General features: G+C 31.5%; 1 protein-coding gene across 2 annotated transcripts; it reads right to left on the reverse strand.

Moving 5' to 3' along the window:
* Positions 1–7,423: 7,423 nt before the first annotated feature.
* LOC127101879 (agamous-like MADS-box protein AGL29) lies at positions 7,424–15,661 on the reverse strand. Of its 2 annotated transcripts, none has more exons than XM_051039310.1 (3): positions 15,447–15,661; positions 15,121–15,178; positions 7,424–8,072 (listed from the first exon to the last, which is right to left on the reverse strand). In XM_051039310.1, exon 3 carries the CDS (start codon positions 8,055–8,057, stop codon positions 7,518–7,520), a length of 540 nt encoding a protein of 179 aa, XP_050895267.1. In that variant the 5' UTR covers positions 8,058–8,072; positions 15,121–15,178; positions 15,447–15,661; the 3' UTR covers positions 7,424–7,517. The 2 variants fall into 2 exon arrangements, with proteins under 2 accessions (XP_050895267.1, XP_050895268.1); XM_051039311.1 differs by having other exon boundaries at positions 7,424–8,069; positions 15,447–15,657.
* Positions 15,662–16,554: the final 893 nt, after the last annotated feature.

Below are 16,554 nucleotides of genomic sequence, written 5' to 3' on the forward strand. Positions count from 1 at the left end.
TGATGACTGGTTGGAAGGTCCGGCGGAAGTTTCGACGGTATTTGACAGATGTGTCATCATTTACTCCCAATATCCGGAGGGGCTCTGGCCAACGACGCTTCCGTAATGGAGTTCGGTGCCCATGTCATTATAGTTAGGGAGTTGGGGTTGGGTGAATTGGGGACGATATAGTTTCCCAAATTGGGCCATTGAGTCGTTTTGAAAACGAAGCAATGGTTCCTGGGGCGTACTATAGTTAAATAGTGGTTGGATGTTCATTGGTGGGGGGCTATGATGAAGTGACCCATATGAATTATCTGGGCTGTAGACGGTTGTGGATGCGGGGTTTGATTCTTGGTTTTGTGTTTGGGTGGGTGGTATGAACGGGGTGCGACGTTGGATGGTTGGTTGTTGGGTGGTTGGCATGAACGGGTTGCGATGTTGGGTGTTTGGTTGTTGTGTGTATGTGGTCGGTTGATGTTGTGTAGTTGGTTGTTGGGTTTGGATGGACTCACATTGGTGTTTGGTGGTGAATTGATGTGGGGCATACGATGACGAAGCAAGTTGGCGTGGATCCATCAAATACAGCGACTCAGATACAAATTGCTGAGTTGTTACAGACCTAAACCATGCCATATATTGTTGAGTGGGTCTTGTACCTTGGATGTATGGTTCGTTCAAGATGTGTTGTCGTCGATTCCTCCATTGACGACACATGTCTTTTGCAAAGTCTCTCCAGTCAGAATAATCCCACTACGCATCGACCCTTTTTTGATGCCAATTCCCCAAACACGTGGGAGATTTTGGAATCTGTTATAGCATTCCGAACTGCAGTTTGACCCGATCACTTTGGTGCATTTCCACCGTAGTGAATCAGATAATCGGTGTCTTTGTTGTCCAAACTGCATCATCGTCATGGTTCACATCATGATTCAGACCCAGATATGGCCTCCAAACAAACTGTAAAACAATACCAAATGGTTAGATGGAAAATAATTTGAGAAGTATTTTTAAATTAAAATATAGTTCGGTAGGATTATTACATCATCATGTCCAATGTGGTCCAATAGATTTCGATAGACTACAATAGCGGGTTTCAGACACCTATTGTAGTTCATTCCCCTTACTGACCACCTAAGATAATAAAAAGAAGTGAAAAATATTATTTACTGTTAATTATAATAATAAATATAATTAACTAAATGGTGAATGATAAAGTGTTAGACTTACTTGGTTGCAAACGGGAACACGAATGGGCGCTCATTTATCGGGGTGAGCGACGGCATTCTCGACAACCCCCAAGCTTGAAGCAAATAAGCACATGAAAAAAAGTACAAGTAATTTTTTTTGCAGTTCTACACATTGCACTATATGGATGGGCCAACACAGCTGAACCCCAACTATAAGTGTTTACCTTATTAATGTTGCGTAATAAAGGTAAATACATTATATTCACAGAATTACCTGTACTTTCTGGAAACAAAAAGTTACCAAATAAAATCATAATATAACACCGAGCTTTTATTATTTTCTCATACTCGGTTGAATCTTCGGACAATACTATACTGGCATGATATTGTTTTAGGTATTTTAAATTTATACCTTACCCCCTTGCTTGACCGGATGTGTCTCCCTCAGTTTCGTCGTCTAACAAGGGGCATCCAATAATTTATTGCATATATTGTTGTCTTGGTTAGCTCGCCCATTCACTGCTTTTCCGTCTATACGGAGACCCAACAACATGTACACGTCCTCAAGTGTGACGGTACACTCACCAATCGGAAGGTGAAATGTGTGGGTCTCGGGTCTCCACCTCTCCAACAAAGCCAGAATGAACTTGTAGTTTACCGAGTACGAAACAATGTTTAGTAGATTTCCAAATCCACATCCTCTAATATATGGTTCTATTAAAGGATCGTGGGGTACATATTCATGTACACGACATCTAAACCGCTTCGGATCCTAATAACAAAAAAAAAATACAATTAGAAGAAGAAATACATACTCAACAAACACACATCTATAAGAAGTATTCCAAAAATAGAAACTAAAAAGAGAGAGATAACAAAGGTATAACACAAAGAAGATATCTATTAGAAGTAATTCAAAAATAGAAACTAAAAAGAGAGAGACAACAAAGGTATAACACAAAGAAGATATCTATTAGAAGTATTCCAAAAATAGAAACTAAAAAGAGAGAGATTACAAAGGTATAACACAAAGAAGATATCTATTAGAAGTAATCCAAAAATAGAAACTAAAAAGAGAGAGATAACAAAGGTATAAATCAAAAAAGATATCTATTAGAAGTAATCCAAGAATAGAAACTCAAAAGAGAGACATAACAAAAGTATAACACAAAAAAGATATCTATAAGTAGTAATCCAAAAATAGAAACTAAAAGAGAGAGATAGCATACAAATGCCGAAATATTCTCGATTGTGCCTCTGTGTTCATCGCCCATAGTCAACAAAGACATGATTTGAATTTGAAAAGCTTGATTTTGGTAGATGAAAGAAGTGTGGTAGAAGAAAATACTTGAGTATTGATGAAGATGATTTGATATTATAGATGAATGAGTGAGTAGGTTTGGAACTTAAAAAGAGTGTGATTGGTTGCATGGAAAGGCAATAGGAGACAAAAGAATGACAAAATTCAGAATGGAAGATAAAGCTAGCATGTGAGGAATCTTCTTGGCGCATGTGAAGAAAGCACATGCAAGGGAAGAGGAGCCCTTCCTCTTGGCACCTACATGTGATTTCTCACATGCAAGGAAGAGGCGTCATTCCTCTTGGCGCCTTAGTGTAGGGAAATTGGAAGGGGCACCCTTCTTAGTGGCGCCTAAGACTAGTTTTGTGAAGAGGCGCCCAACCCTTTGGCGCCTCAGTTACTTTATGGCGCCTAGGGAATGGGCGCCTAGGTTGGAGTCTTAAGGCACAGAGCTCAGAGATTCTTTGATTCCCTGGCGCATGTGTATTCTTTTCAATCTTTTCTCTGCATGCTGGATTCCTTCTACTGCATGCATGGTCAAGTATGTACAGACAATGACCAAGTTATCAATGCAACGACCAACTTACCAATGACCAAGCTATTTATGTTGTGCAGATGAACAACTTAGCAATGCATTCAATTCCAATTCCATTCAAACTATCTAAATATTTAATATTTCAACATAATGTCTTCCACACAACATTACATGATCAGTACCCATGTCGAAGGTGAAATATTTGATCATCAGTTGTTTGGTTTTTGTTTTCGAAACACAGAGTGACTCGGTTTACAATAAACCGACGATCAAATTTTTCACATCTGAAACAAAGAATAGAAAAGAAATTGCAGTGCAATAATGTGGGTCAGATCATCTATAAAAATCCGGTTTGGTTTGCAGAAAACCAGGTAAAATTTTATCAGAAGAAGATTCGAGATGATGATGATGTTCAACATATGTTTGGCAGTCACGAACAATCCGGTTACAACGATATAGAGTTGTATATATTACCACATCAACAACAAGAGTCTCAGTACATTGATCAGTCGCAAGTGTTTTGTGAGACTGATGACGAACAAGCTGAGGTGAATGTTCTAGACGACGAAGAAGAGGAACCTGAGATCATGGTTGATTCGATGGTGAATGCTGAAGAGGAAGAGGATCCAATACCAGCAAGTCATGTATATTGCCCACCCCAACACATGACAAGGTTAAATTTGGGTTCAGATGAACCTTCGGAAGATGTATGGTACAATCCTTACGTGCAGATGCAAGGATCTCTGAAACAAGGAGACACATTTCACACAAAAGAGGAATGTGTAAAAGCCATTAAGAAATTCCACATGCAACTATCAGCTGATTTCAGAATTGACAGAACTGACGCATCGAGGTTTAAAGTTTATTGTCCGCATGAGCACTGCCTTTTTAGGTTGTCAGCTTCGTACCGGAAGAGGAGCGAGTCTTGGGAGATTGGATCAATGAGTCCAGATCACACATGCATGCTGGAAAACCCAATGCAGGATCATAGTAAATTAAACTCTCAGCTAATATACGATGAAATATTGTCTGTCATTGGCGACAATCCGTCGTTAAAGGTGAGTACAATAATCTCGCATATTATGGCAGAGTACGAGTACACTCCATCATATAGGAAGGCATGGATAACTAGAACAAAAACTATTGAAAAAGTGTTTGGCAATTGGTAGGAGTCTTACAAATAACTTCCAAAATACCTGTTGGCTCTAAAACAGTATGCTCCCGGGACAATTGTCAAGTTGTAAACATTGCCCACATATACACCAGATGGTACATGTGCTGTTGGAAATAGAATATTTCACCGTCTATTCTGGGCGTATCAACCGTGTATCATAGGCTTTTCTTTCTGCAAACCAATTATACAAATTGATGGTACATGGTTGTATGGAAAATACAAAGGAACGTTACTGATGGCAGTGGCACAAGATGGGAACAACAATATTTTTCCAATCGTCTTTGCCCTAGTTGAAGGGGAGACTGCTGAGGGATGGAGTTTTTTCCTAAGAAATCTCTGATTGCACATTGCACCTCAGCCTAACTTGTGTTTGATCTCTGATAGACACCCCTCAATCATCAGTGCATATAATAACATTGACAATGGCTGACAAATTCCTCCTTCGACGCATGTGTTTTGTATTAGACATATTGCTCAGAATTTCATGCGGGAAATCAAAGATAAGACGTTGCGTAAGAAGGTTGTCAATGCAGGTTATGCATTATCAGAACCTTCTTTCAAACACTACCGCGAGGAAATAAGATTGTCGAACGAAGATGCGGTACAGTGGATCGATAGTATTCCGTTGGAGAAGTGGACTAGGGCATACGACAACGGTCAGCGTTGGGGCCACATGACAACAAATCTTGTGGAATCAATGAACTCTGTCTTCAAAGGCATCTGTAACCTACCAATAACCGCTTTAGTGCAGGCTACATATTTCAGGCTAGGGGCGTTGTTTGAAACCAGACGCTCAAAATGGAGTTCAGTGTTGCAATCTGGACAGTTGTTCAGTGATGCTTCAATGAAATTCATCAGACATGAAGCTGCCAAAGCAAACACACACGTGGTTACGGTATTTGATCGAACTAAAGGTTGGTTTAGTGTTGCCGAGTACATGGATCACAATGAGGGCATGCCGATGGGACAGTACAGAGTCGAACTAGATAGAGGTTGGTGCGACTTCGGAAGGTTTCAAGCCTTTCGTATCCCTGCTCCCAAGTCATTGTGACATGCTCAAAGGTTCAAAGGGATCCATCCTACTTGCTATCTGAAGTTTACAAAGTCGTCAGCCTTTCAAATGTTTATAAAATTAGTTTTTCGATAGTGGCAAAAGAGGATTATTGGCCAGAATATCAAGGGGACATCGTCTAGCACAACGAAGTTATGCGAAGGAAGAAAAATGGTCGCCCTAACAGCACCCGGATTCGAACCGAAATGGATACGGCGAACAAAATGGTTAGACTATGTAGTTCATGCCGTCAACCAGGTCACAATCGTAATAACTGTCCTAGTGTTGGAACGAGCACAACCAGATAAATTCAGATGTACCTATGTTGCTATATATGAAAAACTAAATTTATTTCATACTACCTCTGTTGCAATATATGGAAAACTAAATTTACTTCATAGTAGACGTCTGTGACGAAAAGACAGTTGTTCATAAAAAATAACACAAACAATTAAAACAACTAGAAAACTATGCGATTACAACCATCAAAATAATTTTGAACATGTAATGCATCATCCTACGAGCGTCTTGGTCGGTCTTAATATCCACCTATTCGCGCACTTCTCCGTGTTGGTTGAACGTGGACACAAGCCATTGTATTCTTCTAATCCGTTCACCCTCTCCAATTTCTCCCTCTAACCAACTGTACAACGTCCGATTAAGACGTTCAAACGTATTTGTGTTCCAAAGTCGAACCTGCATCGGAGCCGCAATGGCAGAAAATATTACATCAGCATTTCGTTTCTGAATGTATGCAGACATTGTTGAAACTGAGAGAATTGAAATTGATGGTTGAACTAGACAACTTATGGTATTATGAGATGAATTTGAGTGAAAATAATTGTATGCAATGCATGGTATTTATAGAGACAGAACATCTATTGGACAAAACACGTATGCGCCAGATGAATTGACGCCCACATGACCATCACATGCAAGCGCCAGATGAATTGGCGCCCACATGACCATCACATGCAGGCGCCAAATGAATTGGCGTCAACCATGCAAAAGCCACTAAGGCGCCAGAGGCATTGGCGCCTCCTCATGAGGCACAATGCAGGCGCCACTAGCATTGACGCCTCCTCATGAGGCCCAATGCATGTGCGCCAATGCTAGTGGCGCCTCCTCTTAGTGGTATGGGGGTGCGCCAATTCATCTGGCGCATCCTCTACCAAACTTGATTATTTTGGTATTTTTTTTGAAAAATTGATTATTTTCGAAATTTAAAAAAAATGATTATTTTAAAAAAAAAATCTTAAAATGTCTACGATAAAAAAAGTTACAAGAAAATAATTTTTAAAAAATAGATGAGTAAAGAACCTACCATAGAAAAATTTATAATGACTTATAAGAATCTAATAAAGATGAAGGTACACATAAAAAATAAAAATCAAGTATATACATAGTTTAAGATAATTTATGTGTGCATTTTATGAATGTAAAAATTCATAGGAATTTGTATCCCTCTAAGATGATAATGTTAAACTTTTTATAACCAAATGACATTGTACATTAAAATGAGTTTTATATTTATGAGTATTCTATTTAAGAGTTTATATGAGCTGGATCAATCCATCGGTTAAATTATTTAAAGATAAATAAAAATGGATAGCATCGGATAATTAAGTGGATATGAGTTTAAAAGCTAAAAATCCATTAAAAAAGTCAGGTTTCAGACAAAATCATATTCAAACTCAAAAACTCTATTGACCCACTAATCAAACATGTATTATTACAATTTTAGTCTCTTAAGATTTAAGATTTACTATTTTAGTGAATCATAATTTTAACTAATTTTGAATGTTTCACTCTTTAATTTTTTTTATGATAACATAATTTTTTATCATGCAACTTTAATTTGTTGCTAGTATTTTATAATAATTTTATTAATTAATGATAATATTTATTATTTTATGATATTCAAAAATAGTAAAAATAGAATATCTAATTTTGTTTTAAAAAAATATAAATATTAAGTAAGTTTTATGAAAAAATATAATGATTCATCATTTTATCATTTAATATTAATAAAAAAATATATTTTGACAACTTATTATTCAATTCAACTCAATACGAAAATTAATAGATTTGTCTAAACCGAAGTAAAAGTGGTTATTTTATCTTAATTGGATATTGGTTTGTCCAAACATAACCCAAATCAGTCGCATCTACAAAATTTTATTAATTAAAAAAGTTAAACAAAACACTCTTTATTCATCGCTCATTTTTTTATAACAAAAGACAAGAGGAACATAACCTATTCCTTCAAAAAAGAGCATAAAATAAAATTAATTTCTTCTTCTTTTCTTTTTTGCCGATTTCGCTTTTACTCCCACCACAGGATCTTGAGCAAGAAGCATCATATATTCCGATATTTCAATATCACTTAGACGCAATTTTACCAAATCTTGAAATTGCTTGTATGAATCTCTCAGTTCCGTAAGCTGAGAGAGTTTTTTCACATCATTTTTCTTCAAAATCTCATCATAAATCTCCGCTTGTTTTTCACCTTCCTGAATTTGTGCCAACACCTGAGCAAGTTCTTGGTTCAAGTTTTCCATATTGGGAACATCAAAGGAAGAGTTTCCTTGAGAATCAGTTGATCTATTCTCTTGCTGGAGATAGTTGGCCGCAACAACATCAACTCCTGGATGACCAAAAGAATAGGGTTTGTTACCTGGAGAAAACACAACAATAGCCACTTCTGCTCCACACAAAATAGACAATTCATTTGCTTTTTTGAATAAACCCGTTCGACGTTTTGAGAATGTCACTTGTCTCGTGTTGGGATCTTTCACCATCTCAATCTCAATTTTGCGACGCCCCATTGTCTAACCAACCTACTAAAATAGAGAATCGCCAGTTTAGAAATGAAGAATTTTAGTATAAATTGTGTCTGCATATTGTCACCCTTATGTCCCTATTTATGAATACACTCTGAAAAAATAAATCAGTGTTTCTAATATTAAATTTAAAATACCATGTTTTATTAATTATGGACATTATTTTTATTATTATAGGAATATTTTATTGTTATTCTAAATTAGCAAAATTTCCCTGGAATGTATTTGATTTTTAATTATTTTTTTATTTTTTATTCATTTGTTCTAATACTAAAAATGCAGACATATATTGGATTTACTGAAAAAACAAGAAATATAAATCACATATTTATTTTATGTTAATATATTAATACGACAAATATAGAAGAATTTATTGTGAATTGGTCACAGCTAGCGCCAACTTATACCTTATATCATTTTCTAAGCAAAGTATTCAAGGTTCACATAATTTTATATTGACTTAGATAATTAATTATATTTAAATATTTTTTAAATTTAAATCAATTATTTTGAAAATAAATAAATTATTTACTTCAAGAAAAAGAGTCCTAGGAGTTTAAAAGTTCTTCAAATATGTTAGTCGACAATATAAAACCTATCGACAATATAAAACCTTTATATAAATAATGCATGAAAGTTAATCTTCTAATTTATCTATACAGTAATACATTGAGTCTATCCATCAAATATAAAATATAAATAATGGAATGAATTCAATTCATCTATTTAAAAATATGAATGAAATCAATTCTTCCAATTTATTTTGAAGATTCTATAAACTACGTCAAGTGATAATATAAATTTTATAAATAAAATCAAAATAGTTTATTTATAAGATAATAGTAGTATATTAAATTATTATTGCTAATATATTATTAAATTATATAATATTAATTTAATAAGCATGATGGTAAATGATGATCAATCTCACAACTATATTTCATGTCGTCACAGGAGCATCCACATCCATAATATCCATCTTAATTAAATAAACTCAATTTTAATTTTTATATAAACTTACACACATCTCAATTTTAATATAATTAAAGTTATTCTTAATATTAATATTTTATATTATTATACAAATTTGTCATCGTTGTGTTGGAGAGCAACGTTTCCGATATTAAATACGCATCAGGAGTTATATTCCCAACGACCACCACACTTTAAGTAGGCATCAGGACTATCCATCGGAATCCGCTTCGAAGTTGATGGAAAAAACTCGTATTGATTGAGTTTAGATTCTGGTTTGAATTTTTTTCAATTATAAAATATGAAGACGAGTCGGATAATTGAAACACTAATACCCACTATGAACCCGCCTTCGAAACCGTACAATTTATTTTATTATATATATTATTATTTATTTTTGATAATTTATAATATTAAATATGTGGTCTATGTTTTGATATTTTGATTTATATTTATATTTAAAATATTTGAAATGTATGTATGAAATTTTTTTAGATTGTTTTATTTTATTATTTGTAATGTAATTTGATTTTTAAAAAAATAAATATTTATATTAAAAAAATAATTTCACTAAATGGATGGTGGCAAGACGAGTATACATGAACTCAACCCGAACCCATTTGGGGCGGGGAACCACAATTGTTTAGGAATTCGAATTTGAGTTTGAGGTAAAAATCTTCCCCAATACGCCCCATTGCCATTTTGCCATGTCTAACTTTGACGTTGATATTTTTTAAAATAGTAAAGCAAAAATCATTATTAAAGAGAGAGAGTATCAGGTGTATATGGGAAACTAATAGCGCACAAGGATAAAAAGAACATCCAATAAAACCAAGCTAAAACAAAAAATGGCTAACCACAATCCAAAAACAAGAAACAAAAAGCCATAAACAACTAAAAAAAATAAAATCAACCAACAACATATTTTATATTATTATACAAATTTGTCATCGTTGTGTTGGAGAGCAACGTTTCCGATATTAAATACGCATCAGGAGTTATATTCCCAACGACCACCACACTTTAAGTAGGCATCAGGACTATCCATCGGAATCCGCTTCGAAGTTGATGGAAAAAACTCGTATTGATTGAGTTTAGATTCTGGTTTGAATTTTTTTCAATTATAAAATATGAAGACGAGTCGGATAATTGAAACACTAATACCCACTATGAACCCGCCTTCGAAACCGTACAATTTATTTTATTATATATATTATTATTTATTTTTGATAATTTATAATATTAAATATGTGGTCTATGTTTTGATATTTTGATTTATATTTATATTTAAAATATTTGAAATGTATGTATGAAATTTTTTTAGATTGTTTTATTTTATTATTTGTAATGTAATTTGATTTTTAAAAAAATAAATATTTATATTAAAAAAATAATTTCACTAAATGGATGGTGGCAAGACGAGTATACATGAACTCAACCCGAACCCATTTGGGGCGGGGAACCATAATTGTTTAGGAATTCGAATTTGAGTTTGAGGTAAAATCTTCCCCAATACGCCCCATTGCCATTTTGCCATGTCTAACTTTGACGTTGATATTTTTTAAAATAGTAAAGCAAAAATCATTATTAAAGAGAGAGAGTATCAGGTGTATATGGGAAACTAATAGCGCACAAGGATAAAAAGAACATCCAATAAAACCAAGCTAAAACAAAAAATGGCTAACCACAATCCAAAAACAAGAAACAAAAAGCCATAAACAACTAAAAAAAATAAAATCAACCAACAACATATTTTATATTATTATACAAATTTGTCATCGTTGTGTTGGAGAGCAACGTTTCCGATATTAAATACGCATCAGGAGTTATATTCCCAACGACCACCACACTTTAAGTAGGCATCAGGACTATCCATCGGAATCCGCTTCGAAGTTGATGGAAAAAACTCGTATTGATTGAGTTTAGATTCTGGTTTGAATTTTTTTCAATTATAAAATATGAAGACGAGTCGGATAATTGAAACACTAATACCCACTATGAACCCGCCTTCGAAACCGTACAATTTATTTTATTATATATATTATTATTTATTTTTGATAATTTATAATATTAAATATGTGGTCTATGTTTTGATATTTTGATTTATATTTATATTTAAAATATTTGAAATGTATGTATGAAATTTTTTTAGATTGTTTTATTTTATTATTTGTAATGTAATTTGATTTTTAAAAAAATAAATATTTATATTAAAAAAATAATTTCACTAAATGGATGGTGGCAAGACGAGTATACATGAACTCAACCCGAACCCATTTGGGGCGGGGAACCATAATTGTTTAGGAATTCGAATTTGAGTTTGAGGTAAAAATCTTCCCCAATACGCCCCATTGCCATTTTGCCATGTCTAACTTTGCCGTTGATATTTTTTAAAATAGTAAAGCAAAAATCATTATTAAAGAGAGAGAGTATCAGGTGTATATGGGAAACTAATAGCGCACAAGGATAAAAAGAACATCCAATAAAACCAAGCTAAAACAAAAAATGGCTAACCACAATCCAAAAACAAGAAACAAAAAGCCATAAACAACTAAAAAAAATAAAATCAACCAACAACATATTTGATCTAAACTCAAGCACCAAGTCCGCCAAACCTCCGAAGAGAACAAGTTGGAGGAAGGAAGACATAACACTTGTCAAAACAAACGAGGGCACTTGACCACCCAACTCACCCAAAAATACTCAGTCATTAGAGTGGGTCTCGCTCCTAGTATAACAAAGTAACGTTGAAACCCAAAGCATGGGCATAAAGCCACTTCCACGCCAGACTAATAATCTTTGAGATCCATAGGTTAACCATCAAATGTTCATGTCTAAAAATATTTTTGTTCCAAATAGCTCATGCCACATAATTTCAAATTGAGACTAGACCCAAAAATGTTACTTTTCCCTTCCTCATACCATGAATCAAGTCAAACACACCTAAAGTCGACTACGTCATAAGTCTAGTTGTCCTAACCATCTAAAAACCTTATACCATATGACTGAGGCAATCCTCACACAACACATAGAGGGGAACAATTGACTCCACTGGCTCATCACACACTACATATCCAACTACATTATTAATAGACACAATTTGTCGCCTCAAGAGAACTTACCTAGTCGGTAACCTATTTTTGAGGAGCTACCAAGAGAACATGACATCTTTAGAAGGTGTCCAACTCTTCCAAACCCTAGAAAACACCCTAAACACCGCCTTAGGCTTGTTCTCTAGTACCGCATTAAAGGAAATTAGAGAATCATAGACAACCCTCACTGAGAAGCCACCAATTGGGTCCAATTTCCAAACCCTGATGTCCTTCTACCCAAACCTCACAACCCGAAGAATAACCCCTTTTTAAGAGACTTCAAAAGTTCTTCCTCCCAAACTAAGTGAGGACAACTCCACCACCTACCATGTTGACTGATGTTGATTTTTAATGATTTATTATTAAATCATGAATTTATTTAAATTTAATGTTTAGTCGTGTTCTACTTTCTTCATTTTTTTTTATTTTAAAATTTAATTTAGAAATTTCAAATTTTGTTTTTATTTAATAAATTTAATCTATTAAAAAATATTTTTTTTTATCATTCAAAACATAATTTTATTAAAATGTACCCTTTAACATATATTTATTTATTAAAAAAAATATAAATTATTAAAAAATTATAGATGGATGGAATGATTAGTTTTTGTCCAATGAAAATATGTTAATAGACTGATTAAATGGTTTTTATAATTAATAGATAAAATAGATTGATTTTCTTAGAAGATTTTAGAATGAATTGTAATAGATTAATAAATTATTTTAGTCCATTCATTAAGCATTCAATTTATTTATTTTACAATCCATAATTTAACTCTTAACCATACCAAGTTCATGTAAGCATTACTATCCTTAAACCATGTTAATATTGACTTTGTTTGGGATCTAGGAAGAGAAAAAAATTAGAAAACTTAAAATAAAAAAATAAAAAAAAGGAAGAAAAAAGTATTAAAAAAAATTGAGAAAATGGAATGGTGAGAGTTTTGCGAAATTTATTTGTTTTCATAATATAAAGTCATTCTAATTTAAAAGGAAAAAAAATTGAATTAGATAATAGGTTTTGAGACTTTTGAAAGGCTGACATAAATGTTTCAATAATTTATATTGTTAAATATTTTAAATTAAAAATAAATTAATGATAAATATTTTTTTATAATTCTATACAAAAACTAGTTGAATTCGAACCCAATATTATTCTATTGCTATTTATATTAAAATTCATTTAATTAATAAGGTGTTTATAATAATACAACCCGCATAATTAATAATAAAAAAATAAAAAATATATAATCATATAATAATTTTATTTTTGTGATCATAAAATAGTTAAAAATTGTTCATATTATAATACAACTTCAATACAATTTAATTCATAAAATACTTATGTAATTAACAATCACATGGTCATACAATTTATTTTAGACTAAATTACAGTTTTGATCCCTAAATTTTATCTTAAATTAATCTCCTGTTTTAAATTCTAATAATTTTGATCCTCTCTCAATTTTTTTTTATAGAAAATTAATCAGATATTTGTTTTTAACTTATATTTTTATCTATAAAGTTTCACAATATGCGATGATTTGTCATGTTTTACAAAAAATTATCATTTAAAAAAAATATAAAAATAGTTAATTTAAAGGAAAAAAGTATGAGAGGGATCAAAACTATTTAAATTTAAAATAGAGAGACGAATTTCGTGAATCATATAAAATAGGAGGTCCAAAACTGTTTTTCATCTTCATTTTATTTATATTCTTTAGATCTCACCATTTAAATATATCATAATATTATTTTGTAAAATTCATGTACAAATATTTAAATAGTAAAATATAAATTTGGAACTATTATAATTAAATTTATAGGGTATTTATTACTTTTTTTATTAAGGAAGGAAAGTTTTATCAATATTTTTTATGAAAACAAAATTAATTAATATTAATTATCATTGAAAAAATGATTTTTTTACATATATATTAAAAATCCTACAACAATAATATAATCTTACAATTATTTTCTTGTTTTTATGGATTCTTTCTAATTTTGCTTCAGAAGTTATTTTTATTATATATTTTTCAACTTTAATAATTATTTCCAAAAAAATAACAAATTTTATCATTTTTATGATGGTTTCTTTGTATATTTATCAATTAGAAGATTTTGTAAATACCTTTCTAAATATTCCTTTAACATTTCATCGGAGAGAAATTACTCCGCAAACTCAAATTTCTTTAAAATATATTTTTCTTGAATAATATTCAAGAAAATTTCCGATTGTTTCACATCCGACTCTATAATGTTGAAGATTAAAATCTTGCTGGTATTTTTAATAAAAAGAAAAATTCATTGTCTCAAAAAATAAATTTTTATTTTAAGTTGTGTTAGAGAGGACAATGCAGTATGTTTAAAAAATATGCACTCCAGACTATGTTTTTTTGGATTCCTTCTTTGGTGATGGAACTAATGTTCATATTGATGTTTGATGTTGTTGTTAATTAATAATCCCAAGTGTTAAGAGTTATGCAGACACCTATTACAGTTTTACTAGCTAAAGTTTGTTTCTACCTATCCTAATCCAATTTTAACTTAAAAAGCTCTTGTATATCAGACAATAATACTTTTTATCAGTGTTTTTTTGCTAGGCGCATTATATATATAAAAAGTCTTAATCATAGTTTAGAATATGTTTTTTTTGAATTCCCTCTTTGGACAATGGAACTAATTTGCATATAGTAATTAACAATAAGTCCTAGTGTTCTTGTTGTTAGCAATAAGCCCTAGTGATGTTGTTGTTAATTAGTTATAAGCCCTAATGTTAAAGTTATGCAGACACCTATTGCATATTTACAAAAAGTTTGTTTTTATCAACCCCAATTCAAAGAGAAATTCACAATAAAGTTTTCAATATTAAAAGTCAGACTTATATGTCCACACACAACAATCAAACAGCAGGACATTACCGCAAAAAGGCACAACACCCCAATCCTAAAACAACCCATATACAGATGGCGAGAATTACACACCTTAGTGTAGAAAACCGGAGAATCAGAGACTCGTCACGCTTCAACAAATCAACTGTGTCTGCACATTATTCAAATAATATTACTTATTTTGCGAACCAAATCAACATTTCATCGAACACTTGCTATGCATCTACATAACACTATCCATACTAGATAATTGGAAGAGTATAAGAATCCAATAATCACATTAGTTACTTGATTCATAGAAATAGTGGTTTTATAAAATCTAGACAGAAAGAATTTGTAGGAAACCATCAAAGTACATACTAATTTTGGTATAAAAAAACAAAGATTCAATCTAACAACTAATAGAAGATTGAATTTACCAGGGATTGTTGAGGAGATATGATTGAAATTGGTTTGAAAACAAGGACGCGTTGTGTTCATGCGATTAAAGAAGGAAACTCAAGGTAGAAAAAGCTAGGGCAAGGGTTGGAGAAACGTAGAATCAACAACGATTCCCAAGCGTGTGAAAAAACAAATGAGACACAATTTCTACCTACTAAAATTGTCATTAGTGAAAAGACACTTTTGTCTACTTTTTTTTCCGTTCCTTTTATAGAAATTAAAATGAGAAATTAAGAAGAAAAACTAGTTTTCTTTTCTTCTTTTAATCTTCGCTGAAAAGCCACCAATTGAGTCCAATTTTCAATTTTAAAAGCTCTTTCTCCTAAACTAAGAGAGGACCACTCCACCGTCCACTATCTTGACCGATGTTGATTTTTAATAATTTATAATTAAATTATGAATTTATTTAAATTTAATGTATTTAATTTAGAAATTTCAAAATTAGTTTTTTATTTTATAAATTTAATCTATTAAAAAATATTTATCATTCTAAACATAATTTTATTAAAACGCACCCTTTAAAATATATTTATTTATTAAAAAATATACAATTTTAATAAACAATTATAGATTGATGGAATGGATAGTTTTTGTCCAATGAAAATATGTTAATACAATGATTTAATGATTTTTATAATTAATAGATAAAATAGATTGAATTTCTTAGAAGATTTTAGAATGAATTGTAATAGGTTAATAAATTATTTTAATCCATTCATTAAGCATTCAATTTATTTATTTTTCCATCCATAGTTTAACTCTTAACCATAAAAAAAACCATGTAAGCATTATTATCCTTAAACCCTGTTAATATTGGGAGTTAGGAAGAGAAAAAAATTAGAAAACTTAAAATTAAAAAAAAGGAAGAAAAAAGTATTAAAAAAATTGAGAATATGGAATGGTGAGAGTTTTGCAAAATTTATTTGTATTCATAATATAAAGTCATTCTAATTTAAAAGAAAAAAAATTGTATTGAATAATAGGTTTTTAGGCTTTTGAAAGACTGACATAAATGTTTCAAATATAATTTATATTGTTAAATATTTTAAAATTAAAAATAAATTCATGATAAACATTCATTTGTAT

This window comes from Lathyrus oleraceus, chromosome 7 (genome assembly GCF_024323335.1).
Source record: "Lathyrus oleraceus cultivar Zhongwan6 chromosome 7, CAAS_Psat_ZW6_1.0, whole genome shotgun sequence".
NCBI classification, from domain to species: domain Eukaryota; kingdom Viridiplantae; phylum Streptophyta; class Magnoliopsida; order Fabales; family Fabaceae; genus Lathyrus; species Lathyrus oleraceus.

What these genes read in the sequence shown, in the direction of transcription:
- LOC127101879 (XM_051039310.1), bottom strand. Translation starts at nt 8,057, where the DNA reads ATGGGGCGTCGCAAAATTGAGATTGAGATGGTGAAAGATCCCAACACG.